The sequence below is a fragment of the Mangifera indica genome, chromosome 1 (genome assembly GCF_011075055.1).
Source record: "Mangifera indica cultivar Alphonso chromosome 1, CATAS_Mindica_2.1, whole genome shotgun sequence".
NCBI lineage: Eukaryota > Viridiplantae > Streptophyta > Magnoliopsida > Sapindales > Anacardiaceae > Mangifera > Mangifera indica.
In genome coordinates, this window is record NC_058137.1 from 24,560,781 (window position 1) to 24,588,139 (window position 27,359).

General features: G+C 32.1%; 3 protein-coding genes across 8 annotated transcripts; 2 read left to right on the forward strand and 1 right to left on the reverse strand.

Moving 5' to 3' along the window:
- Positions 1-287: 287 nt before the first annotated feature.
- LOC123225629 (C2 domain-containing protein At1g53590) lies at positions 288-6,258 on the reverse strand. Of its 4 annotated transcripts, none has more exons than XM_044649729.1 (12): positions 5,878-6,258; positions 5,676-5,750; positions 5,179-5,322; positions 4,735-4,830; positions 4,490-4,621; positions 4,198-4,350; positions 4,064-4,105; positions 3,842-3,890; positions 2,958-3,050; positions 2,702-2,885; positions 1,902-2,025; positions 288-1,803 (listed from the first exon to the last, which is right to left on the reverse strand). In XM_044649729.1, exons 1-12 carry the CDS (start codon positions 6,004-6,006, stop codon positions 571-573), a joined length of 2,454 nt encoding a protein of 817 aa, XP_044505664.1. In that variant the 5' UTR covers positions 6,007-6,258; the 3' UTR covers positions 288-570. The 4 variants fall into 4 exon arrangements, with proteins under 4 accessions (XP_044505664.1, XP_044505679.1, XP_044505672.1 ...); XM_044649744.1 differs by having other exon boundaries at positions 288-1,770; positions 5,878-6,257; XM_044649737.1 differs by having other exon boundaries at positions 288-1,773; positions 5,878-6,257.
- An 8,934-nt stretch (positions 6,259-15,192) lies between these two features.
- LOC123201971 (persulfide dioxygenase ETHE1 homolog, mitochondrial-like) lies at positions 15,193-19,748 on the forward strand. The gene is made up of 9 exons (XM_044617694.1): positions 15,193-15,686; positions 16,190-16,318; positions 16,439-16,546; positions 17,199-17,333; positions 18,172-18,213; positions 18,336-18,395; positions 18,468-18,521; positions 19,325-19,349; positions 19,458-19,748. Exons 1-9 carry the CDS (start codon positions 15,426-15,428, stop codon positions 19,544-19,546), a joined length of 903 nt encoding a protein of 300 aa, XP_044473629.1. The 5' UTR covers positions 15,193-15,425; the 3' UTR covers positions 19,547-19,748.
- Positions 19,749-20,265: 517 nt separating this feature from the next.
- On the forward strand, positions 20,266-26,974 carry LOC123202051 (60S ribosomal protein L18a-like). 3 transcript variants are annotated; one of them, XM_044617963.1, is made up of 6 exons: positions 20,266-20,604; positions 21,330-21,405; positions 21,726-21,840; positions 24,737-24,852; positions 25,315-25,378; positions 26,453-26,974. In XM_044617963.1, the coding sequence occupies exons 1-6, from the start codon at positions 20,388-20,390 to the stop codon at positions 26,792-26,794; spliced, it is 930 nt and encodes a 309-aa protein (XP_044473898.1). In that variant the 5' UTR covers positions 20,266-20,387; the 3' UTR covers positions 26,795-26,974. The 3 variants fall into 3 exon arrangements, with proteins under 3 accessions (XP_044473898.1, XP_044473818.1, XP_044473739.1); XM_044617883.1 differs by lacking the exons at positions 24,737-24,852; positions 25,315-25,378; positions 26,453-26,974 and adding an exon at positions 23,515-23,774; XM_044617804.1 differs by lacking the exons at positions 20,266-20,604; positions 21,330-21,405; positions 21,726-21,840 and adding an exon at positions 24,458-24,643.
- The last annotated feature ends 385 nt before the right edge of the window (positions 26,975-27,359 follow it).

A 27,359-nucleotide genomic window follows, 5' to 3' on the forward strand; every position in this document is an offset into this window, starting at 1 on the left:
ATTTTTGTTATGGATTGTGTTTAAAATTACTGAAACATGAAACTGCATTGAACATGTATATGTAAAAACAATATTCATTTTATATTATTCTTTGAAAATACTGTTGGAATATTTTGGGGCTTCAGAAGCAAGGCAAGGTTGAGGAGGGGATGAAGCTTTTGCAGAGAATGAAAGTCAAGGGGTGTCATTTGAATGCAAGATTTTATCAAGAGGCTTTGTATGGATTGCTAGATGAAGGTCTGTGAAGGCAAAAGAAATAAATGTAACTAAAGTCCTGCTAACTATTCTTTCAATAACAAGTTGTTTGATTTAATATTATATGCATAATAGTCCTAGATTTGTATTGTAATTGTGTTCTGTAAACTGCTATACAAAAATGCTAACATGAAATACAACCATACCCACAAGAACACATTAGACTTGAAGCTGCACCAGGACTTTTCAAAGCTAGTACCAGTCATTCTATTTGGATGCTATACAGATTAAGAAAATCAACAAATGAATAGAATGGGGCAAGATCTTCTTAATGTTCACACTGTAATTTACTCAGCACATTGACAGCATTAAGTGCTATGAGATTATATCTTCAGCTGAGCCAGATTTTCCATTTTCTCTCTGTTCCACATCCTCCTCAGAAAGCTGGGGAGTTACAGTCTTGATCAATTCATTACCGCTCCGGTCCAGTTTGCTTATCTCATTGATCCCTTTCTTCTCATCAGCTTCCACACTCACCTTCTCCCTTTGGTCCTCAACATCCATTTCAGAATCATTTGAACCAGTTTGAACGATATGATCCTTGGTATTACAAGACTCCTCGTTTCCACACTCAGGCATTCTTTCAACAGTGGAAGGTGTAGGAGATTGACACTCAGGTATTCTTTCAACAGTGGAAGGTGCAGGAGATTCATCATGAGAAGAGTCGGATTCCGGATAAATTTCTTGTTCATTCCCTGTAGATGAATCACCTAAAGATTTTCCAGAGCCTTTTCGGGAAAGTGCATGCTTTAAGTTGCGAGCTTGCTTCTCTGCTTGATTCAGAAAGCTCTTTGCGATACCTTTCATATGCTTCTTTTCATACCTTTCGGGATCACTTCTCTTTTCAGGGTTGTCTGGATTACTTCCATCTGAATTGATACATACTTCGTTTAGAATGCTACTAGAGATGGGACCTGGAAGATCTTCTACTATGAACTTCATACCAACCTCCCTAGAACTGGTTGCTTTAAGGTTAGCCCGTGGAGATGAAACAGGCTCTGAAATGCTGCCTGAATGATCCCCTATTTTAGGACTCCTTTGGAGCATAGAACCAATTTTTTGTTGATCCCTCATTTTAGGACTCCTTTGAAACAAAGAACCAATTTTTCGTAAGCCCCGCCGAAAACGATTTTCACCCTCAGTATTTTCGTCAGTACTGCTGCTGTCATTGTTCAGAGATCCAGATGCTGCCGTATCAGTGCTATGAAAGGAATCATTATGCACTCCACGAATCTGGGTATCAATGCGCCTGCTCTTTCCTTTTCTAGGCTCCCAAGTCTGTGCTGCTTCACTTCCTGGGTGATGGACCCATATCCCACACTTCTCTTGCCCCTCAATGGGTATAGGCTCAAAATTATCAGCCATCTTTGGTGACTTATCTGATGTCACAAATGAAAAGGAACATCCGTCAGTTCCATTGGAAAAGGAGTTCTCTACTTCTTTCTTGCTTCGTAACTCCTCTTCATCTTGAACTCCTTCCTTATTTAATGTTTCCTCATCCGACAGACTTCCCCGCTGCTTAAATTTATGCCAGAAATTCATGTCAATCTTACTACACATTACAGCAATCCATGTAAGTATTCCATTATAATGTAGTGAAGCATCTTATTTTCAATTGTGCCTTAGTCAAACCTTACAGAAACTACCTTTGCTCTCTCTTCAGTTACTGTAACCGCGAGATGCAGCCTTCCTATTTTAATGTCCTTAAGAGGTATCCACATGTCATGTCGCTGGCCATCCCTAAGATCACTGATATTTATGGAACAGACACTGCAGATAGCAGAAGAATCAATCATTTAAAATGTTATCAGCAATTTTTCATGAAACAATGGAAAATAGAATTCAAAAGGTGTCAAGAGTGCATAACTACGAAAAAATCATGATAACAAAGCCAAAATAGGGAACTGGGATTGGAGCATAACATTGACAGCCTAAACATAAAACAATAATCAAGTAATAGAATCAATATCAGCATCCATTTTTCATAGTTCTTTAAGTAATCAACTAGAAGATAATGATAACTGTTACCAGGAACCTGAAAGTTACTGGAAAATCAACTCTGTAGCCGGAATTAATGTAGGACTCAAATACTTTAGCTCTTAAAAACCATAACATTACAGACATGCCAAAGTTCTATAAAGTTTCTTCCCTAAGAATTGGGACTAAGATTTCAAAGCATACTTCGGGGTATGTGTTAGAGTAGCATCCATGCTTTCTCATCTAGGGGAGGGTTTTCTGAGAGCAGTTGGTACTTACAGTGCGAGGAACTGGAATTTTAGTGCAACGGGCTTTGGATTTCTTAGACTAGATTTTCACTTTGTTAAGACAGAATGTTGTATTTATACATACAGATGAATGGAAATATAAATGCATTGCACTATTTGTAACGATGGATGCAACTGTTGCCCATAAGCAGATATCAGAATTGTGAGGTTTAGAGAATTACCCAAGGGAATCATCCACAAAATGGTCTTTGTCACGAACTTCAATAGATAGCACATTAGGTGAATCCCATGAACATATGGGGATCTTAAATTCCTCCTGCCACTTTGGGGTCAAAGTTTTCTTTTGTGTCTTAGTCCTGAATCTGTACTGTCCAAGTTGCCCCTTCACATAGGGATCAGCCAAACCTGAAAAATTCATTCCAGTCATTCACAAATCACATGTGATGGGAAATGACTAATAAAATATTAGAACCTGACCATTTAAATCTGATGGTTTCATATCAGATGCTTCAATTACTTCAACAATTGCATGTGCGACAGGTTCCTTTACATCAACAGAGAACCAGTTATCTGAAAAGCATATTATCAAGAGGTTAAATTTATCCTATCTGTGAGAAAAAAAGAGACCTGCAAATATTTTTACAAAGCAAACTATGATTCAACATCACAGGTCCTCTAGTGTTACATCTTCTGTGAAAAAAAGGCTAGATTTGGACACCAATCAAAATCGTATCAAGATTTCCCTCTAAATATTTTGTTTATATAATATTTTACAAAGGTAACATATTAGTCAAGGACAAGTGACACACTCATGTTCTTTTTCTTTTGTACTTGCCACATACCATAGCTATGCATATCCAATATAAGCATATATAGGCCTCGTCAACCATTTATGACAAAGAAGAAGGCCCATCACTACTGTATTTCACCTTGACCTGGTATATTATTATGCCTAGCAATGGTAAGAAGGCTGATGGCTCTCTATGATCTCCTTTCTCGATCTTTATTTCTGTTTTCGTTCTTCCTTTGTCCTAAAAAGGAGATGAGAGCGAGCCAACAGGTTTTTGGCAGAATGCATGAGTCTTGTCATACGCTCACACTACCCAATCCCTTTATTTTCTTTTTTGTTATTTATTTATTGAGAAGAAACATAAGGAATCCCTTTATCAAACCTTTCTCACAATCCAAGTTCAACCTTCTACAGTAACATTACCCAAATCAAACTACAAATAATGAAAGAACCACACCCCTAATTTCCCGTCCTGATGAAAAAGAATGGACCAAAATAAATGTTATCAACTAATGACCACAACCAAAAATAGTGCAACCCTATAAGAAGAATTCTACAGTAATTTAATTACCTGGCTGCGGTGAGGAAAACTTCTCCATGTCTACAACCAGCATATTGGGCTGCACAATGATAAATTACAAGATCTAAATTCAATCCAGAGAAAAATGTTGCTGGTTTTGGGACCTATAAATGCATCCCAAAATAAAATGTAGATTTTTAGATTAAAGAAAAAATGATAACTAAAACTTGTTCACAAATTTAAGACGACTTAATGAGACTAAAGGAAGTTAACCTCAACAAGTGTCTGCTCAAATGCAACAGATAGAAGCTTGTCCTAATCAAACAGAAGACATTTTAAATAAGATTAAGAAAGATACCATGAAGCAGAACAGATAAATTCATTTTACAAATGTGAACTAAACTTACTAGCCATCCAGCAATTCCTGGAAGTTCTGTAACGTCAAGACCATGAGTGAAGATAGGTTTTACTGTTATTTGAAAATATGGAGGCTCAGAAAAGCATAACCTCAAACGGCCGAGGAAAGGCCATTTTTGAAGGAACTTCACCCCAATCAAAACCTACAAGAGGATACCCAGCTTAAGCCCAAACAATTTCATCCTTCTTTAGTTAAAAGTAACAAACTCTAATGTCAAATGACCAATATTTATTTTAAAGATAAATAAATGCATGCCATTCAATTAATATACATATTTGTACCTTCCCTTCAACATGCATGCCTGTCACATGCAACTTTGTCCACATTCCAAATCCTAGCCTTTTTCTCAGTTTCACAGCAATTATCGCACTCATATCATCTGCTGTGAGAAAGTTCATACCCAACTCTAGTACCTGCCATTATCACACAGTAAAATCTCCAAACGTTGTTACCAAAGTAATTGAAGGACCATCACAGAAACAAAACATGCTCCAAGATGACTAATTCATTATTTATTATAACATACCAAATGATCATCATCATTAGAATGGCGAAGAACCCTTATTTCTGTAAACATGGGTGGGTTTCTGCCCAGATATAGGTGCTGAACCACAGCTTCCTTCTGCACATATAGGATATGTTATTAGCAATATACTCATATAGTGGATAACTTAATCTACGTAGAAAAGCTACAAATATCCACACACGTTCGTATTTAAAGGCAACCACACTTTCTACTAGACACGGTAATACCAAAATTCGGTACTCATACAACACTTCATACCTTTCAATAAAACTGAAATATGCAATAAAGAATTCTTCACTTTTTCAATTAAAAAAAAAAACAGTTGTGCCAACCGTTCCACCATCACAGAACATTCTTACAAAGTTACCATTCTGAATCAACAGCTATGGTATAACTAAAAAAAAAAATTGATACGGCCAATTCAGAAAATGAAGAGATTCATACGGCGGTCCAGGGTTTGTACTTCTCCAGAAACCAAGGTATAATTGGAAGCAGAATCTTCTGCGAAGCGATCTGCTCCATGCATATAGGCCATATGTTTTCAACAGCATGATTCAGCCATCTCACCGTTTCAGAATCCGAAAGCACCTGGAAGTAAATAGATAGAATTAAAGCATCAGCGCATCAAAGTTCTTTTTTTTTTTTACCAGGAATCAGATAAAGAACAAGAATAATCATATCTTTGTCTTCAATTATGTACCTTACTCTATCGAATATAAGAGAACAAAACCGCCTTTCTATAGAATTCAACAAACTATTTAATTTTGTTAAAATTTCTTTCTGCCTTTTCATTTCTTAAAAATCTCATCATCCCGGATTCTCTAATTAACCAAAATACCCATTACACAACTAAAAAGTCAAATGAAACAACATCAGCCCAGAAAAAAAACTTACTAAATCAAAAAATTAAAAACCAAGAGAAAGAGAGAGAATTTGAATACCCTTCTCTGATAAGATTGCTTCCTCTCCTCAAACTGTAATTTTCTCCTCAACCTCTCAACATATTGTTCATGAACCTTTCACGGCACATTGAAAACACAATAGCTATACAAATCACCATAAACTCAGCGATAAAAACGAAATTAATCAATCAAACTTAATCATAAACATTTTTTTGATAAGTAACGTTAGTCATAAACTTACCAAGAAAAGATAAACTAAAGAGACGAAAAAAGCTATGGGGCCACATCGATTGAACAAAGAAAGCAACCAAAGAAACAAGAAGACAATGCCCACATGGTGCATTATCGAAACCTCTATTAAAGTAGCCATCTTTAGTTTCTTCAAAACTTAAATTTCTTCGTGGAATGAAATCCAAATCATCAACTTCAAGAACATAATCATAACTTCGTCAAACCAAAGTACGAGAAAACTCCACTTAAACTGGAGAGGGTTTTGTTGCAATCTCCGTTTCTGACACATTTTCAGTTTCACAGTTGGAAACTTGACATAGGCTAGTTGGTTTTGTCTTCGTGTTTATAAACGGAGAGAAGTTAAGGCAGATAGGGAGATTTGGATATTAACAAGAGTTAATGAGAGATTAATTACGTTAATTAAGTATTAATTATCCTTCTCACGCTTTTAAAGCGGTATCTTATTAAGGAAGTTAACGATAATTATTTAATTAATTCTGCTATATTCAGGTTTGGTCTGACCCGGAAAAGACACGTTAGAATGATCAACACGTAGGAAATCGATCGACTGTCTGCTTAGTGACGCGTGTCGTACGTGTTCCATACGCGTAGCGTCGTGGGCCCTCTTTATCTGTTGATGAGTTGGTTGACAAGGTGGACATTCTTTTCGTGGTTTTCAAAAATTGAATTATTTAACGTAATAATTTAAAATTAAAATATAATAATAATGTGAATATTTTGAAAGGCTTAACTGCAGAAGTCATAATATCAATCAAATACAAAAAAATGATGTAAACATGTTAAAATTTTTTCTCATGTGTGAACATTTACATTGTTCCAACTACAATAATAATAATGTTTAATTAATAGAATATCACAAAAGCCTATTCAATACTTATTGGGAATGGCCCCATTGTGTGAAATGATTGTCCCATGGGATGGATACGAAATCAATCGAGTTTAAATATTAATTTATTTGATTTTAGTGTAAATAAAATATAATTAAAATTAAAAATAATTTTAATTTAATTTAATAAAAATAATTTATTTAGTTAATTTAAATTTATAATTTAAATTAATATTTTAAATTCATAACTTATAATAATAAATAAAATCACTTATTGGAACAATAAATTTTAGTCAAACCAATTTACAAATCTAATCATTAATTTGAATTTTAAACTCCAGTTAAACTGGGTTATAAATTTAAACCATCAATTTAAATTAAATTTTAACAAAGTCAAATTACATTTTTTAATTAGAATTTGATTAAATTAGAGTTACATTTTTTAATTAGAGTTTGATTAAATCATACGGGTTACAAACTAAGCAGATTCCGTTTGAATCTAATATGAACTGTGAACCAAGGCTGAGCTGTCGGATTTGGATGGATGATGATCAAAGAAGGCGCTTTGTTACAATGATAATGGTCACATGCATGCATGTTAGCCACTTGGCATTGTTCGTTTCGGTAGAATTGGCATTGGCACATGCCGTCCATAAATTAAGGAATGACAATATTATTTTTTATTTCAGATATTATAAATTTTGTAAGCATCAATTATGGGGAATACAAATTTTATTGTGGGGAAGTATGTATGTGTATGTAAGTACGTATGTCCTTATCGCGATTCTCTAGTTGGTCGGTCACATGCATGTGGCTTAATTTTTAATGTGAGATTATCGATATATTTGATTTAAGTGTATTATTAATTGGCAAAAGACTTGTTCCCACCCAAGATTATTAAGTGTATTATTAATTGACGGTTTCTCTGCTGTCTTCGTAAGAAATGAAGATAACAGAGAAAAATCTAAAGGGAGAGAAAATGCCAATAATTGAAGAAGAGCTTATCATTGAAAAGTTGTCATCAAAACCCTAGAAGGAAAGTAATAATTTTTAAACTCTGGGTGGGATGACAATTGTTTGTTTTTAAACTTAGAAAAGGAAATGTGATTAAATTTTCAGTTTTTTAAAATTATTTTTACTAAATGGGTGAGTGTTTAGATTTTTCAAAAATTAATAGGTAAAAGCCTGAGAAAATACAAATCTTTGGGTGGGAATAAGTCCTGTGGCCATAATTTTAACAACTAAAGATGGGCATATAAAATAATGACTAGTAGACTTTTGGTTTGCTCTTTCAAAGTTTAGGGTTTGAACTCTTTTCTAAATATTTACACGTCTGTGTTGATCTTAAAAATCGCACCAATGACAAGTATATTGAATTATATGTGTAATTCAATGTAAGAGATTGAAAACAACTAAAGTGATATTTGATGTGTGTCATCGTTTGATTGAATGATTTTGAATTAATAATAAAATAATATTTAATTAAATGATTACACACATAAATATATATACATTTATATATTCAAAATGAGTATGTATAATATTGTTTTTTTTCTAATAATATACATTGACTTTTTAAATGATACTGATGATTAAGCCAAATGAATATTTCCCACCCAAACTTGATCAAATGAAAGATTTTTACCTTTCAAGTTTGAAAAAAAAAAAACTATTTTTCCATATGTTTATTAAAGTCAATTAATAATTTTAATGGTAAAAAATATTTATGTTATTTTGTTTAAATATTATAATAGATATATAATTAATTATCATTTTTTATCAAAATTTAAAATATTATAATAACATTTCTATTAGACTAAACTTTAAACAATATTATAAAGGTATAAAGGTAATTTTATAAAATTTATTTGATACAAATTGATACTTTTTATATCTTTATTTGGAAATTATTATATTCATTTACGTATATTTTGACAATATTTATAATCTAATAGTTTATAGAATGACATTTATATATTTAATTTATTATATTTTATTCTTTTTTTTTTTTGGGTATAATAATCATTTTAAAACTATAAAGGGATATATTAAAATTTTAAAAATTTGAAAAGACTCCCAAACTTTCTTTGAATTTAAAAAATCCCTAAAAATTTCATAAACACCCTTAATATTTTCAAAAATTAAAATTTTGTCTAAATATATTATTACACGTCATTAATATCCTCATCCATATTTTACTAGTAAATTTTAATTATTTTTAATTAAAATTAATATAATTAATAGCGATTACACATGATGTTATTATATGGAAATTAGTATAAAATAAAAATTTAATTATCACTTTATAGGCATAAGCAAATTACAAGAAATAAAAAAAGACAAAAGTAAGGAAATTTCGTGGAATGAGATGCCCTAATCCAATCAATTTATTTCTCGCAAACATCATGAAGAAACCAAAAGGAAATAATTCACATCGTGACATTGCTCATAATAATTGACACAAATTAATACTGATTCAACTCTTTGTAACTACGAATTTACAAGCTTAATAGCAAATAGGTTTGTTAGAGGAGAATTCAAAGAAGACGGCGAGGAAAGGTGAGAACTTTCCAAGGTTGCGAAGGAAGTTGTTTGGGAAAGGAGAAGAAGAGTGAGGTTAAAGCTTTGACACAAGTAAAAGGAGAAAAAAATAATGTGTATACGAGCACATCGGGGATGGTTTTGAGAAGTGATGAGAAAGAGCTTTCGAATGCTAATTGTTGCTGATTTTGTCATCAACAAATGTACGCAATTCATAGTTTTATATAAGATAAACCTTGATAGTGAGGTGAGAAATAATTAATCAATCTTGTTATCATAGCTACGATAGTAAACTACAATAGTAAGGTTGTAATCAGTTTAAAGAGTCGGTTGTTGTTGGGTAACGATAAGCAATGGTGATCGGTTTTAATAATTGTAACCAACTCATAGTTCGCATTGTATAAAAACCTTACCAATTGTTTTTCATTTGAGATAATGAAAATTCTTGAGGTTATTAGGTGATCTTGGTGAAGCATATTCTGTTTTGTGGTTTGCGTTATTGTATATATTGAGAGAAGACATTTTTAAGACTATCCTTTAATAAAAAGCTTGAAAGACATAATGATTCAAAATATAGATACGCATAATTCAGTTCAAATCATAAAACCAAATTGAGTTGTTTAAAAATTATGGTTTAATTTGTAAAATGGTTTAGTTTGAATTAAAATATTTCTAAATTGTTTTTTTCAGTTTAGGTTGTGGTTTATACGATTTTCAAACCGAACCAAACTATAAACTATATTCTTTTAAAGTATATATATATATAAAATTATATTTAACAAAAATTTCTAAACAATAAGTAGATGTATAACTTGTTTTTTTCATATTTATTTTGTTATTTTTATTACATGTATATTATATATATATTTCATATTTATTTTACATATGTATCTTATGTTTTAAAAAATTATAATTCAATTAATTTTATTAAATAATATATATTTAAAAATAAATCATTTGAATAGAATCCGCTCATAATCAGAACCAGACCAAATTATAAATTTCCAGTTTGGGTTGAAAAATTTTTCCAATCACACCAAACTGAGCCTTACACACCAGTAATCCAAAACAATAAAAGTTTTTTTCCTGCAATATATAACAGAGCACAAGCTACCAATACGGCTTTTAAAATGCATAGCCATAAAAGGGAAGTGAGATAGGGACTGATCATCTTACAGGATGACCCAAGAAAATGCAATTAAAAAAATTGCAAGACACAATAATATAATCTGCAGAAATGTTCAGAGAATATAATACTTATCTGCAAGCAACCATGTGCCGCAAAATTAAATGCTAAGTTTTCATCCCTGCTGTGACATGTCTCTAGCCATGTCCAGTTTGCAAGTGCCCACACATCGAAAATCATTGTAGTCTTGCAGAGCTCCAACTAACCTCACATCCATGATGATGATGATGATGATGATATATGTAGTTTTAATCTTCGTGGCACAAACGGATTACCAGGTTCAGTTAATAACTGATGGAATATTTTGCCGAATTTGGGGGCTAAAACCTTTAGCAATGAAATGACCAAAAGCTTTAATTGTCGATATGAAGGAAACCAGAATTATTTGTTGAACTGATTACTGTGACCTGACATTTGTATGATTTAAGCTCAGAACTTCGTTAGGCTAAAGAAAGATGACCCCAACCGGACCCTACTGATTGAGATTTATCATCCCAGCTACTGAGACCAGGTTTCTGTGAATCATGATATAATATGCATTCATCTGGATCTTGTAAAAGAAAACAAAATTATATAAAGACTACTCAGAGAGCCCAATAAATCACGCCCTCTAATCATTTCATGTTAGGTCTAACGTATTAATCTACCATCTAATTTTCTAAAATTTTCATCATAATCTACCAAATAAGGATTAATTCATTCTCCTCCAAAAGGTTAACGTAAATGGTAATAGAGGGAATTCAGAATAAGGGTTTAAATTTTTTTCGAGGATATTTCAAAATTAAAGTGATGTAGTGGTATAATATTGATTATTTAATTATTAAATAGTAGAAACTTTTAGGTTTAATGTACATTTAGTTTCTTAATATTTCTTAACTAATTTACTAATTATCTATAATCATATCTGAATTAACGAATCTCATTGGACGTACTTGTTGAGTGATTTTCTATATATAAGGAGGACAATTATGCTTCTTCTTCATACATATATACAACCTATAGTTCAATTTTTCTCTCCTTTCTTCATTAAATTAGTTCATAAATTTTATCGAACAACTTCTTATTGTTTCTCTTTTAGCTATCTGTTTTCCTTGTGTTTGAAATGGATATTTTATTTTCCTTGAAGTCTGATGATCTTTTCTGTTGCAGATGGATCATATCAAGCATGAGAGAATGCATGGCAAAGAGAAGTGATATCACTGTAAGCTATATATATAGTAAGCAAGATTTTGCTCAAGACCGCGCAATTTGTTCATGAAAATCGCATCGACGTATCTGTCTATCATCATCATCGATATGTTGCACCCGAAGAGTGTACAATGACTCAAATAGTAGCTGTAAAATTAATCTTAGTCTCCAATATCAAGAAGAAGAAGCAGACTGTTTGAAAATGGATGGACCTGTACATTGATGCGCTTATGATGAACGCAGGCTGTGTGGTCTTGTGCAAGATCTTATTTTGTTATTCCATACAACAAATCAAGAGTCCATGGAGGGTAGCCAGAAGATCTCAGCGTTGACATATTTGGTCAAAAAAGATTATCTTTTCAGGCTTTAATATTTAATTTTATGCATTCTAAGTTGAACTATTCGATAATATATGAGTAAATGATAAATTGTGGAACAGATCTGTTAAGCAAAATACATGAAACTGCACTACTTTAAACTCTTATTTATTTATTTATTTATTTTTCGCATGTTTAATTTGGTAAGTGTTGGGTGTTATTTTGACAAGACTTTCTTTTGGTTCCTTTCAATCTCTGGAGATTAAAAGTCTCATATATAATAAATAGAATATAAGAGAATAATATATAAGTGTTAGAGATTATACTTTAACATAAATCAATTGGTTTTGTATAATATGAGTTTTAATCTCCACATTTATAAGTCTAATATATATTTCTGACATGATATTAGAACAAAAGTCAAACGATGGGCCTAGCAATCTAAAGTGTTCCTGAATACAATTGATAATACATTTAACCAAAAACTGGCTAAGCCAAATAATAAGTCTTATAGTGCATGGTGATTACACTTGAACAGAGGTATTAGAGACTAAAAATATATAAGAGAGTGGTATATAAGTTCAAGCTTTATTCAATATCTTTATAAAACAAAATATTTATTCAAACTTGTCGAATACTGAATTTTGTTTGGTTTGAAACATTAAGGTTGAACAATCAGAATCTGGAGGTTGCTCAATTCAATTGTTTGGCCTAATGCCACTATTTCTAACGAAGATGGTAAATGGTGTATGTAACACAGCATAAATTTGTTGATCGCAATAATTTGTACTACAAATATAACAATAGAACATCAGGATTTTCACTTGGATAACTAAAATATAAATTTATGTAATATAATAAATAGAATTTAAATTAATAAAATTGATAAAATATTAAAATTAAAAAAAAAAAAATTGAATTCAAATCTTAATAATACTTGTAAAATTTTATCAACAATTACGGATTTAATTACTGTATCAGGATTACCGACTATGCAAGCTCATTGGTGTCTTTTGGAATGCGCACATTGTCATCAATGAATGGCACCAAAATTCAATCCACATCGACATTGATGAATCAGAGTTCATTTATTTTCATATTGTGTGACCTTAATATTTTATTAACATCCTCAAAACAAAGACAAAGAATATGGACCCAATATGCACATAAATAATGCAAAGTGCAATCTGCTTAGATAATGCCTCCCCTAGGAAGCACCTGAAATAAATATTCATAATTAATTAATGCAAATTATGAGAAAGTTATTATGCAAGTATATAACATCAATAAAGTTGTTCTATCAAATAATATTGAACGGTGTTATGTGTATTTATTTTAAATATATAATATTATATATATATATATATATTATATAATTAAATATTATTTTATTTTTAATTTAAAATTATTGAATTATGTAATAATATATTTAAATATGTATATATTTATGTATTTAAAATAAATATATATAGTTCTATTGTATGAGAGTAATATTATGTATATTCAATTTAGATATATAATTATGTATATATTTATATGTGTCATCACATAATTATGTGTTATTTGATTATTAATTCAAAATTATCCAATTATGTACTGACGTATATAAGTATGTTATATTTATATATTTAAAATAAGTACATATAGTTTTATTATTTTTGTAAACCATAATTCAAGGGTAAAATATTAATTGTCAAACAAATTTATGTATCACTATAATTTTAGTTACCAAGATAACATTGTAATTATCACATATTTCCCTCTATTTGGCACATGGGACGTCAAACAAGATATATTAATCGTACGTCAATTTTACAACTAAATACTTTGTAAAAAAAAAAAAACTAATAATAACTAAAGTTAGTTATAAAAAAATAATTTTAGTATTTTGGTTTTTTTTAAAACAAAAAAAGTGTGACTTGGTAAAATTGCAGTTGATTTGTTAAGTAAATTCAATTTAGTTGTTGTGGATGAGTTTTCATAACTATTTATAATTTATAGTAAAATAAATAGTTGTTATTTTAAAAATTAAGTTGTGAGAAAACTTTTAATTTTTAAAGTTTAAGGGGAGAAAAAGAGGTAAAATTTTAAGAGGCTAGAGTTCTGTTAATTTTAACTGCTTATAAGTGGGTATTTTAAATTTTTAAAATTAAAAGAGAGATACTTAAAAACCAGCGATCCTTATGTGAGAAATAGTCCTTTGGCCTAAATTATCTATGATACTGTTTTTAAAAGGAAAATTTTTTTCAAAAAATGAAAAAACAAAAAAGGTATAGATTTGAATTCTAATACATACCTCACTTTCTAGTAAGTGTAGGTATGATTAATACTTGCAATGATGTCTTCTTAAATACTATTATTATAAGAATTTGGATAGATTTTAAAAACGAGAAAAGGACTATGTCCCACCCAAATTTTAGCTGTATCTTAAAAGTATACTCACGTTTGATAAAAAACTCAAATATCCACTCATCTCTAAACTGTCGTTAAGTTTTCTGTTAAATAGAGAGATAAAACCATTATTTTACTGTTTACATCCTAGTTATATAATTTTATCGCATTTTTCTCTTTCGATTTTAAAAATTAACTTTTACTCTCATCTCTGAACTTTGAAAAGTGACTTTCACCCCCCCAAATCCCTAATTTTTTTTTTCACTTTCCCTCCGATCACCGACGACGACATGGCTAGAGAGAGAGTGACGAGTGTCATCCATTTTGGATAACAAAGTTGTCTATTCTAGAGGATCGTCGTTCAAGAAGGAGGACCGTGGTCCAAAGGTGGTCGATCTTTGGATGAAAGCTTCTCTGTTGTCACTGGAGAAAATGACTGCATTTCGGAGGAAAAAAGTGAATTTTTTAAAATTTAATTCAGGGGATAAATGTTAGTTTTTCAAATTAAAGAGAGAAAATAAGATAAAATTTTAATTATTTAATATTATTAATAAAATGACGAATTTAACTTTTAACTCTAACAAAAAATATGTGAATAAGTCTAAATAAATTAAACTTTAAATAGTTACTTAAATTTTTTATCATGAGTGAATATCCTTTCGAGGTAAAACTAAAACTAGAGTCAGAAATACTCCTTTTCCCATTAAAAACAGAGTCGATACTATTTTATAGATTATAAAAGTGAAGATAGTGTCCACTTTTAGTTTCGATGTGCTATCCTTATCCACTTGACAATGTGGCTCATTTGTAAGCTCATTGTAATTTTTTTAATATAAATTTTAATTTAAAAAAAACACTATAATGGAGTCTGACAACGAAGTGTAAATTTTAATTAAAAAAAAATTATAATGGAGTCTGACTCCGAAGTTGGGTGAGAGACGGCGGTGATGATTGATTGGTGGTGACGGAGAAAATACTGTCCTCCTTTCCTTGACGGGCTCCCCAATATAGCTTCCCTTTTAATTGAAATACTCAAAGCTTCACGACAAATCTTGACTCGAGCGTCTTCGTTCTCCTTCTTCTAAGCTATGCTTCAGTTAAGACTTGCAAGATCCACTCTGCTTTCACCGAACTTTCTCTCCAAATCCAATTTTGCACCCAAAATTACTTCCCATTCTCCTCTCGTCGTCAAGTTCAAGGGGCAACTGCAAATGGGTTCTCCTTACACGACGTCTTCTTCTTCTTCTTCTTCTTCTTCAAAGCTGTTGTTTCGTCAACTGTTCGAGAAAGAATCTTGCACTTACACTTACCTTCTCGCCGATGTCTCCCACCCGGATAAACCCGCACTTGTCAGTAACTTCTAATTCACTTCTCCATTTGAAAGTTTAGAACAGTTTCTGGAAATTATAAAAGGAAAATAAATAATCTTCTTGGTTTCCATAAGTTCGAATCCGATATAGAACACTTGTTTGGATGTTTAAAAATTTAAAATTGAGAATTGTTTTTCATTCAACTTTACATGAAAAGTTGGAATGCGATTAAAAGTTAGTAATGGGGATGGATTGGATTTAGCTATTGAGATAGAAAATCATTAGTACTAGTTGAATGTATTGTTTCAAATCAGAAAAAAGAATATGTCATCAGAATAGGAAACCAACTGGTTTTGTCTGATATCTGTAATTATTCCAGTAATGTTACTGGAATTTTACTTTTTTTTTGTTCCGGGAAGTTGTGTTGAATTGTGGTTTTTTTGGTACTAGAAATTTGATCATGTAATGCGTTCTTTTGCTCTTATTTTTGGTCTAATTTAAATCTGGTTTTCCATACGCTGTTGAAATGTGTGTGTTGACAGTTGATCGACCCTGTTGACAAAATGGTGGATAGAGACTTGTCTCTTATAAAGGAATTGGGTGTGAAGCTTGTTTATGCTATGAACACTCATGTACATGCGGATCATGTCACTGGAACTGGGCTAATTAAGGTTTGTTTGTCATTAGATTATCCATTTGGGGCATTGACTACAAGTTATGATGTCTTGTTTGTATCTCATTTGGTGATCGTGTTTGTATATTTTATTTATTTATATATTTTATTTTTTCAGAGTAAGCTTCCAGGAGTAAAATCTATTATTTCGAAAGCAAGTAGTTCAAAGGCTGATGTTCTGGTTGAACCTGGGGAAAAGATCTGTTTTGGCAATCTCTTTCTTGAGGTACGGATCAATAAGCTTCTGCAATATATTAATGCTGTTTTTCATTTGCTTTGGTGTAAAGAACTCGAAGAATGTTGGCTTCTAAACTGATTTGTTGTTTCAGTAATAAGAAGCAGAGTTTGAGGTTGAAATCTATATTTTGTAGTGTGACGATAAGTTTGAGGTGGCTTCTAAGATGCTCTTGTATTGTTATCCCATATCTAGAAGTTAATTTGTATTCAATTTGTAACATGTCTTTTCAGTTGCATCAGATTAGAGTGAATGAAAAAACAAATGTGACTTGGTGATATCTGAGAGCAAGTATAGAATGTTGCATGGTTGAAAGTTGCCTCGTGGCAAGTGATGATAACAAAGAGTTAATGCTATTTTTGATAATTGGAGTACAACCTGACTTAGAATGTTTCCAATAATTAAAACAAATAAAACTTATTTGGCAAAGCAATTCTTTCTGTCGCATCTTGTTAAATTTAATTTCTGGATTTTTGATAAATTTGAGTTATAAATTGAAGTATAATTCTAGTCTCTTTCTGATGAAAAATATATTTTTATGATTGCTGATTTTCTTACATAATATATATGTCATTGGGTATGTATTTATGCCTGACAGATCTAGTTTTCTTTTTGAATTGCCTACTTTACTCAATAAATGCAGGTTCGTGCTACTCCTGGACATACATTGGGTTGTGTTACCTATGTTACAGGAGAAGGGCCTGATCAACCTCAACCGAGGAGGGCATTCACAGGAGATGCCCTACTGATACGTGGGTGTGGGAGGACTGATTTTCAGGTACAAGGTTCTTAGAATATACTTTTCTACAATTGGTCATAAATGAAACCGTTTCCATGTAACGCTTGATGCAATTTTCAAATATCTGGATCTTAAGTGATGCTGGAAACTGTTTTAATGCCAAAGCTTCACCCTCTATCTAGTCAAAGGATAGAGGATAATGCCACATGAATTGGCTTTTCTTTTATCTCAGTTTTGGGTCATTCTAACATTCCGTGAAGTGCTTTTTTCTGGATGTGTTATTTGCTTACCAATGTACACTGAAGTAGTGTTTCTTTCACAGCCTTATTTGAAATTGAGTCTGTAGTATATTCAATTTAACAATAATGCTATTTGTTTCTATAAACTTTACTTGTTTATAAGAGGGATGGTTAAGCACAGCAATAACTGATCTTCTGTTCACAATTTGATATGGGGTTTTACAAGGTTGTCTCTACATTGCTAGACTTCCAAGTATGCATTCAAATGCTAACTAAAACATTGTATGTCAGTGTGGTTCCATTGGACCTCATACAAGTTCTAGTTCTAGATTTTACTTGTCGTATCTGTCTCTACGTTATGGTTTCATGAATCCCATCTTTTAATTATGTAATTCTGCTTGTTTTATACCATTTTTTGTCAGTGATAAAAATTCCTTCTTCATTGGTAAATTATTTGATACTGAATGATTGAATGAATTAGTATAAGATTGTGCTGAGTGTTTTCTATGCTTTTTTATCATCCTATGACAATAGAGATTTTCATATTATGTTTAATTTATGGAGTGACATGGATGCTTGTTTTTGTAATCTTTATTGACTGATATGCTGCAAGGATTTAATTCAGTTATTTTTTGTAGGGAGGAAGTTCAGCACAGCTCTACAAGTCGGTGCATTCACAGGCAAGAACCTGAGATTATGTTTGTTAGTATTATGCAGTGAAAACGTGGAGGGAAAATTGCAAAATAATCTATGATGCTGATACTTTTGCTAATTTTTACTTCTGGTCACCTTTTGTTTCCAGATATTTACATTGCCTAAGGACACATTAATCTATCCAGCTCATGATTACAGAGGATTCACAGTGAGGAAACATTTAATACTTCTTTTCTTATCTGTTTGAACTAGTTGGTTATACAATAGTTTTTGTTTTCAGGTCAGCACAGTGGGAGAAGAGACTCAATACAATCCTCGCCTAACAAAGGATGAGGTAATCTTTCGTTTACTAGTGGATTTCCTGATTTAGAGGGAGGGTTTAGTTCACTGTTCATGTCTTAATTATCAATTGGCTAAAGCAACTATTTTTTAGCTTCATCTGGTACCAGGAAAGCTGGATTCAGGGATTCATTCTATGAAAACCATACTAACAATATTCCCACTACAGAACTAACTTGACAATTATATGTTTATATGTAAATTAGAAAGGGATAAGATCCTATTATGTTATTATTTTCTTAAGAATACAACAATTGATGATTGTCATTCATAGTAAGAACAATTGAGCAGGTTGCCCATATTAGTACACCTTATAACTTGATGATTTAAGAGTCCAATATTGCTAATAAATTTGTGCAAATACAACCTGTCCTATCTCTGGGACCTTCTTTCTCCATGATTTATTTTCTTTTGACACCGGTGGTGCAAGAAGCAAAATGTTTCCAGCCAAAAAATTGTTTCCTTCAATTTTACGATGAGGAAAAATTTTAAATTTAAGTTACCATTCTTCATCTAGTAGATAACTTCCTTGATTAAACTTCTGTAAAATTCAGCCAAGATCGCATGTGATAAGGTCTGTAGTCTCCTGGACTCATTAACTACTGGCTTGGGTTTTAAGCAAGTTGCGGAGTATTTGAAGGAAACTGCAGAATGGAAAATCTTCTGTTTCTAAAACTTCTATGTCATTTATTTCATCTGGTGGAAGATAAATCTTCTTTCCATTTTCTTGAGAGCTTTCAGTCTTGATTTTCATTTTATGCATTTCATTTAACAATATATTATGCGATGATTTTGCAGGAAGGTTTCAAAGACATAATGGCCAGTAAGTAATAATATGTCAATTTTTGTCAAGGAAATTTTTCTCTTGAATTAAATTTCAATCCTTGCTAGGCCTGTCAAAGCTCTAACTCAGTATATTCTTACAAAACAGACCTAAAACTGTCATATCCAGGCATGATGGACGTTGCAGTTCCTGCAAATATGGTTTGTGGGATGCAAGAGCCGGCTTCCAAAGCTTGATGAGCCTTTATCCAGTGATGCCTAACTAGTTTTACACTTGATATTTATTGTTGTTGGGGCATTCAAGTCACCATGTGTGCAAAATGATGTATAATTTCCTGTCGTTTGATTTTAAAATTGGAGAAAAAATACATCATTACATCGTCTAATTATGTATTATTGCAAATGTTTAAATAAATAAATTAAATTTTATTTGTCCAAAGATTTATTCATAATAAATGGGGCACATGAAATGGCAGGGCCTACATGGCTTTGATCTTGATGTCAAGCTTATCCTAACCATTTTGTGTTATTTTTGAAGTGTGAACTCAGAATGACCAAACCGAAGAATCTCCAGCTGGATTGCTGCTGATAATGCTTTCATGTATTATATTATGGGGTTTATTTTCTTTTTACCTCTTTGGCAGGTCTTCCATTTGGATGACAAGGAACATTCTGCATTATTATTTCATCTGATTAATATAATATGAGTAATATTATACTTATATAATTAAATATATAAAATATATGTTCTTATTTAATTAAATATTATTTTATTTATAATTAAAAATTATTTAATTATATAATGACTGTTATATTTAATAGTATTTACGAAAAAGGTTTATTATTTATCCCTTTTGTAATTGTTTTAGATAAAATTAATATTAAGGCAAAGCCAGACTGGAAAAAACTAATAATAACAGTCAACAACAGCAGGTCACCATCCTTCTTGAGTAAGTTATTTATTGATGAGCACGCACCTTCATTTGATTCATTTTTCTTCGCCAAAAGAAATTCATAAATTTAATTGAAAACACCCAAAAGAAAAAAATCGAAGCTTTGAGAGATCCCACCAAGCAATATGAGTGAAGAAGACAAAAACAGAGCGGTCGTTGTTGATCATCATCATCAACATCACCATGAACAAATTCCTCCACCGCCACCTCAATACGGTACGTTTCAAGGTGTTGCTAATTACCCTCCTCCGCCGGTAATTGGGTTCCCTCAGCCTGTTCCTCCGCCTGGCGCCGCAGAGCCTTCCGGACCTTACTATCCTCACGGCTACCAGACTGTGCAAGGTACCCATTTAAATTCGATTCAGATTGACCTTCTTCCTTATTTTTGTGGAACTACAACTTTAAATGACGTTTTGAACATCATTGACATAAAGTTTTAAATTTTCATAAGGGTGGTAATGAAAAGTATTAAATTTAAGTAGGATTATGAATGGGTTTATGAATTCTTGTCCATTTGTTTCATCTGGATGCTGCTTTTAGAAAAGAGATAACTTTGATTATATCTTTTTGGGTTTTTTTTTTTTTTTCATTTGTAATAAAGTGTTAACTTGATCCGGTTATTGTTGACGCTTAATTTTGGATTAGCTTTTTTCACAAACTGTTGAGAAGGTACCTTTCCTTGTGATTACAAAAAAGAGAAAAGTTGTTGTGAGAGGCCGACAGTGTAGCCACTCTGATGTTTAAGTCAAAAGCTAAACGGGGAAATGGTTAATAGTTGTGACGAAATGTGAGTTGTGGCATAATCTTTTCTCTTCTAATTAGGTTTGATTGGTAAATGTTTGTGTTGTTTGACCTGGTAATGTACCTGGTCAGTAATATGCTAGACAGCCTAGACTGATGCAAAATTGATATTTTAACCGGATTTTTAGTGAAATTTTTAGTTTTTTTTTTTTTTTTCATTGAGAATGAAGTATTCAATTGATCATTTAATTTCTTCTTTTTGTACTTTGAAAAATTCAAGCGGGGAAGTTTTGTTAGTATTGATAAGATATGCTGTGATGTTATAGGTTATGCTGTTGCTGAAGGGAGACCAGTGAGAGAGCGTCGCCTTCCTTGCTGTGGTATTGGTTTTGGATGGTTCTTGTAAGTTACAATTTATTTTCTTCCCTCTATTTTGGACTGTGATTTGGAAGAGCTGAAATTTAGCAGATATGATGTTCTGAAAGAGGTGTCTGACTCCACAGTAAAACAAGTTGCATTTTTTTGGGTGGATTTTGCTTCCTTTCATACACTAATCTATAAGTTATGAGCTTAAGAGAATAAGGGTTAAAAACTTTCATATTTTATGACATCTTAATTGTTGTATTCTTCTTAGTCTAGACCTTCAATTTGATTTTAAAATTTTCAATTGCTCTGCTGATTCATTGATGTGGATAATGAATTGTCTGCCTTTTCTCTTGAAGGTTTATCATCGGATTCTTCCTTGGTGGCATCCCCTGGTATGTTGGGCTTTTTGTTCTACTTTGTGCAAGGATAGATCCCCGAGAAAAACCCGGATATATTACTTGCACCATTGCTGTGAGTAACTCTTTCCTGTGGTTTCATTTGATTCCAGAACTAATCTTGTCCTAAATATTTTCATTTTTATTTATATTTAACAATAAGTTTCACTTTTAGTTTTGATAACTCTCTTCTGTTCTGGCTTGTTGAGTTCCACTTAAAGTTGTCATTATACCGAGCTGATATTTCAAAGTGCTATTCCATCTATATGGGTATATCATCACCTGAAGTTCATGTCACACGTAATGAGAACATCAAAGTTAACAATGCTCCTGCTACCTAAATTACGTAACAAATGCCCCTTTGAATTTTAGTCTTTGTTAGGGCCTAACAAAGAATGACTTTTCTTATTGAGCATGGCATATGGAATCTTTTTTAATGTCACCAAGATTTCATGACCAACGAAGCTGCAGAGTTTTGATTTTGTTTTTAACTTTTCACAATGAGTCCTACCCATGCTTCCTTGGGCTGAGATGTGCAGTATTGGTGACTGCAATGTCGTGTAGTGGGTAGCTATGATGGTTGATATATGCAGTGTTGAAATTTAGTATATGTGATTTGGAACCAATTAACATTTGTTTCTATTAGAGCTTAAATACCATTATTAGTCCATACAATAATGTATCAAACTTTTGGGCTAATTGGTAACTTAACATGATCTTTATGATATCAGATGTTGGTTGATCAAGTGGCTTATTAATCATTTTGCATCTTCAATGAACATTGCCTGACCAATTAAACTTTTTCTAACGGATTGACTACTCCTATTCTTTTCATTGGGGTTGTGGAGATTTTATCAGCATCATTACTTTTGAGGAAGGTCGTTAATTGTGAGAAGAAATGTTGAACGTACAAGTTGGAAATTCCAGCTGGTGAACCAAATTGGTTTCAAGTTTTCTATTTGCAAAATGCTTTATTGTTCATTTAGGAAAGTGATTGTCAGAATGCTAACCGTCCTAAAATTCTTTGTAACTTTTAATTAATGATTGTTTTATAAAATTGGAGAGGGGGCAGGTAGGAGAACACTGAGGAAGCAGAGAAAGAGAAAACATGGGAGGGGAGGGCAAGGGAGAGAGGGGTTTGAGTGAAGCATATTGTTCACTACCAAGTTCGCTTTCATTTATATTTATCTCTTCATGACAAACAAATAATACTACAGTTACCAAGACTTTTATGGTAGATGCATTGGCTGCTTTTCACATCATTTTCTACTGATCTGGTGAAGAGGTATTGCTGCCTATATTGTCAGCAAGTTCCTGAGTTTTTCCACTTTTTGTTTGGCAATTTTGTGATGCGCACTACTTAGACTAAAAAATTCTGTTCATAAGTTCCTGTTAGCATGTTGAGGATTTAATTTAAGGATTTTACATACGGCTTCTTACCTTTTAACATTTTTCCTTGTGGTTTGCAAATGTCTTGTTGTCAAACGTTATATTCTTTCAGATCGGTATTTAGCTTTATCTTGATAAGTATCAGTAGATTCCAACTGTGAGCCTTTGTTTTATGCTCTTTCAATGAATCAGTGTTTTCTTGTATTGGTATCATAAATGCTAATGGCTTGCTTAGCTCAGATTTTAACCTATCATTGTATTCAATAAATTGAATCGTCCTGCCAAGCTGGAAATGTGAACACATGTTTCCTCTAAATCTCGTATGTGAGATTCTCATTTATTTCTCTGGTTGAATGTGCAGGCTGTTCTTGTTACCATTGCAATTATTCTTGGTGCAACAAAGGGAGCTCATGACTGGTAGTTATATAGGTTCCAAATGGATACATAGCCGTGACCAAACTTCCAAATTCGATCTGGGTTTTGAACATGGTGTGAATTTGTGTTATTAATAGTTAATGGTACTGCCTCATGCAATGCAATTTGCTAGTAATGATCTTGTTTACTGATATGAAGAAAGCGGTTTTAATGATCTTGTTTATTAATGAAGCTATTATTGCTGCCTATTGCTGTCAAAGCAAGCTATGTGGAAACTGGAAAATTATTTTATCATATATATATGTTCCGCAGATTATGTGAAAATGAAAAATCAGTTGCACAGGCTTAGTTCTTCAGGCTTCCTCAAAGGAAAAAAACAGAGAAAATTTCCTTAGTTGTAAGTACAACCAAGTGAGACGTGAGATTTCACTTAATACTTTATAGCAAGTTAATAAAATTATGTAGGTAAATAATTAACACAAATTTATACATAAATGATGATATGTCATTATATAATTGAGTGATTTAAAATTACATATAAAATAAAATTTACTTATATGGGGATATATTATTATTTATATATAAATTTGTATTTATAATTGTACATATTGTCACTTAATACGATGTTGTCCACAGTCTTAACCATCAATCAAAATTAAAATAATAAAATTATATGTATATATTTTTGATATAAAATTTGGGTATGCAGATAATGTGTTATCATATGTTTGGATAATTTTGAATTAAAAATAAAGTAATATTTAATTATATGATAATATATTATCAATATATAAAAATTATGTATAAAAATTATGTATATATGGCAGTACTATCTAATTTGATCCTTCTAATCTAATGTGCATATTGGGTCTGTATCGCTCTAATTTCATTTTCATTTCTCTTTTAATGGGTTTACTTTGCCCAACAAATTGCCGGTCTAGTAAGTGAAAACCCAACAAACAAAGCACAAGCAATAAGAGAAACCAGACAGAACATAGGGTTTTAGCACAAATCGCAGTGAACGCCGCATATAAACCCTCTTCCTCTATCTCTTCCTGTAAAGAGGCAAAGACCCTTCTCATTTCTTCTGCAGAGCCAAAATGGTTACTTTCAGGGTAACTTAGCTTTTTCTTTATCTATCTTTTCTCTCTACACGTTTGGATTGCTGAAAATTTGATGTTTTGATATGGGTTTCGTTGGATTTGCAGTTTCACCAGTACCAGGTGGTGGGAAGAGCTTTGCCCACAGAAAGTGATGAGCATCCCAAGATCTACAGAATGAAGCTCTGGGCTACCAACGAAGTTCGTGCCAAATCCAAGTTTTGGTCTGTTATATGTTGCTACATGTGTTACTTGGATTTATTATTTACTTGCGTTTGGAATATAAGATATATCGTTTTATTATTAATCTTGGATGTGTTGTGCTTGGTTGTTATATCGGGTGTTTTAAAATGGTAATGAATTGTAGTTTTGAAGAATGGCTGTGTTGGGTTTTCTCGTTTATCTTATGATGTATAACTGTCATTTGATTGAGTTTTAGGATTGCTTATAAGGAGTGGCCTCGTCTCCACATAAATGTCTAAAGTTTAATTGTATGACATGGCATAGGCATGCATTACGCATACAGTTATGCATCATTAGGTGGACAATGGTGTCTATGATAGCATTCTAATTAGATATTAGTCTGTGAGAATTAGTTGCAGGGTTATTCTATTTTGCTAGTGATTCGACGAGAAAATTATTTAGGTGATTTAAAGTTATCTGATATTAAAAGTGTTTCTTTTTAGGTATTTCTTGAGGAAGCTGAAAAAAGTTAAGAAGAGCAACGGGCAAATGTTAGCAATTAATGAGGTATGTATAAATTTTATAATGAATTGAAATATTTTTTGTTTAGTCTTGATATTGTATAGTGCGTTGTAGCATTATACACAGCTCCTGATTAGCAAATATGTGCTTGTCACTCTGGAATAGCTCCATTAAAGATTTGTAGAAAAACTTGTATGTATATCAATGGCCACCTTCTAAACATGTGATATGTACTACTAGGGAATTATTTATTATGGAGAGGACTTGAAATTTTGACCATGGTGACATTGTCATAAGTTTTGTTGTCTTGATTTAATGCAAACAAGACTGGCTGTATATACAGGGATTTTTCGAGTTTATTGCTGGTTTTTTTAATTCCAGGTTTCGGGTTCTGTGGTCAACACTGTTGGTTTTAACCAAGAGCTAATTGGTCTTTGAATTTGTTTTATTTATTTTTGACTTTGGCTTGCATTCTGCTAGAATTTCTTTTAAATGCCTTATTGTTTCAGGTTATTGTTTTAAAGACTTTAATTTTTTGTGTTCTACCACATAAAACAGAGTTGTAAGATACGTATTCTTATAAATTGAATTAGATGGTATGAATTTTGAGAAAGAAGTTCTGGTAGGAGGACCAATATGCATGGGCAGTAGCATTTTCATATCATTTGAAATTATTGCTGGAACTAGGTTTTTTTTTTTTTTCTAAAATGGAGGCTGTTGGAAGCATTTTCTTCACTTTTATAATTAGCAACAACAGATAGATGACCATTCTTTTTTGTACATTTTCTAGAATTTTCATGGCTTTTCTGATTGCCATTGTTAATTGGAATTGAATCACCTTTGCATATATATTTGTTTGGCCTTCAAATCATGATTAGTGATTTATGTACCCTATTTCGCTTCCAGAAATTATATGAATGACTGTCCAATATGTCAACATGTTATTTGGAAGTCAGTAATATTATTTAATCCTGTAAGGATGTGCACACTGTAGCCTATTCTTAAAGGAGTAAATGCGAATTTCCTAAACTTCTGTCTTTTTTTTCTTTTAATGTGTTGAATGTGGAATACTTTCTGTTATGAAAATATTTTATTAACAATTTCCTCTACTTACTGCAGATCTTTGAGAAGAATCCTACCAAAGTTAAGAACTATGGTATCTGGTTGCGATATCAAAGCAGAACTGGGTATCACAATATGTACAAGGAATACCGAGACACCACTCTAAACGGTGCAGTAGAACAAATGTACACTGAGATGGCTTCTCGTCACAGAGTGAGGCATCCATGCATTCAGATAATCAAGACAGCCACCATACCTGCCAAGCTTTGCAAGAGGGAAAGCACCAAGCAGTTCCACAACTCCAAAATCAAGTTCCCTCTGGTTTTCAAGAAAGTTAGGCCACCTACAAGGAAGCTCAAGACTACATACAAGGCAACAAGGCCCAACTTGTTCATGTAACTCCCCTGTGTTTCTCACTTCCTCATATTGTGTGTTTGGGGCTATATGGTATGGATTAATGCACCTGTGTTCACTTTTTTGTCATATCAGTTCTATTTAGATGTGTGACTTGTGAAGATGATTATGAACCTTCTTTTGGAAAAAATTAAGTTGTTCTTATGAAGGTGTTTAGCTTTGACATGATTCTGGCTGTGGAAAAGTTTTACAGTTTCATCATTCTTTTTTCGTTCTTTTTTTTTTAAAATGAAATGACAAAGTTTAGCATTTTAAGCCTTGTTTCTGGGCCAAAAAAAGGAAGAATTGGCATGCTTTAGTAATGTGTTTGTGTGAGCGCACATATGTTACTTTGAATTCGTGTCAAAATGCTTAGGATATTTAGATTAGAATATAGAAATATAAATACCTACAATTGGAGTGTTGTTATAAGATGTAATTCAATTATTGTGTTATATAGGATTGAGATAGCAGTATCACATAAGCTGGGCCATTGATTTGAACTTTTTGTTTTGTGACGTGGGATTGAATTAATCGTATCGAATAGGTAAAAAATCTTGTGTTTAATAAT

What these genes read in the sequence shown, in the direction of transcription:
- LOC123225629 (XM_044649729.1), bottom strand. Translation starts at nt 6,006, where the DNA reads ATGGCTACTTTAATAGAGGTTTCGATAATGCACCATGTGGGCATTGTC. An exon ending in GCATGCATGTTGAAGGGAAG is followed by an intron (nt 4,351 to 4,489) that starts GTACAAATATGT and finishes ATCCTCTTGTAG; the next exon opens with GTTTTGATTGGGGTGAAGTT. An exon ending in GTTTTCCTCACCGCAGCCAG is followed by an intron (nt 3,051 to 3,841) that starts GTAATTAAATTA and finishes TATGCTTTTCAG; the next exon opens with ATAACTGGTTCTCTGTTGAT.
- LOC123201971 (XM_044617694.1), top strand. Translation starts at nt 15,426, where the DNA reads ATGCTTCAGTTAAGACTTGCAAGATCCACTCTGCTTTCACCGAACTTT. An exon ending in ACAAGTCGGTGCATTCACAG is followed by an intron (nt 18,214 to 18,335) that starts GCAAGAACCTGA and finishes TTTTGTTTCCAG; the next exon opens with ATATTTACATTGCCTAAGGA. An exon ending in TTTCAAAGACATAATGGCCA is followed by an intron (nt 19,350 to 19,457) that starts GTAAGTAATAAT and finishes CTTACAAAACAG; the next exon opens with ACCTAAAACTGTCATATCCA.
- LOC123202051 (XM_044617963.1), top strand. Translation starts at nt 20,388, where the DNA reads ATGAGTGAAGAAGACAAAAACAGAGCGGTCGTTGTTGATCATCATCAT. An exon ending in ATTGGTTTTGGATGGTTCTT is followed by an intron (nt 21,406 to 21,725) that starts GTAAGTTACAAT and finishes TTTCTCTTGAAG; the next exon opens with GTTTATCATCGGATTCTTCC. An exon ending in AAATGTTAGCAATTAATGAG is followed by an intron (nt 25,379 to 26,452) that starts GTATGTATAAAT and finishes TACTTACTGCAG; the next exon opens with ATCTTTGAGAAGAATCCTAC.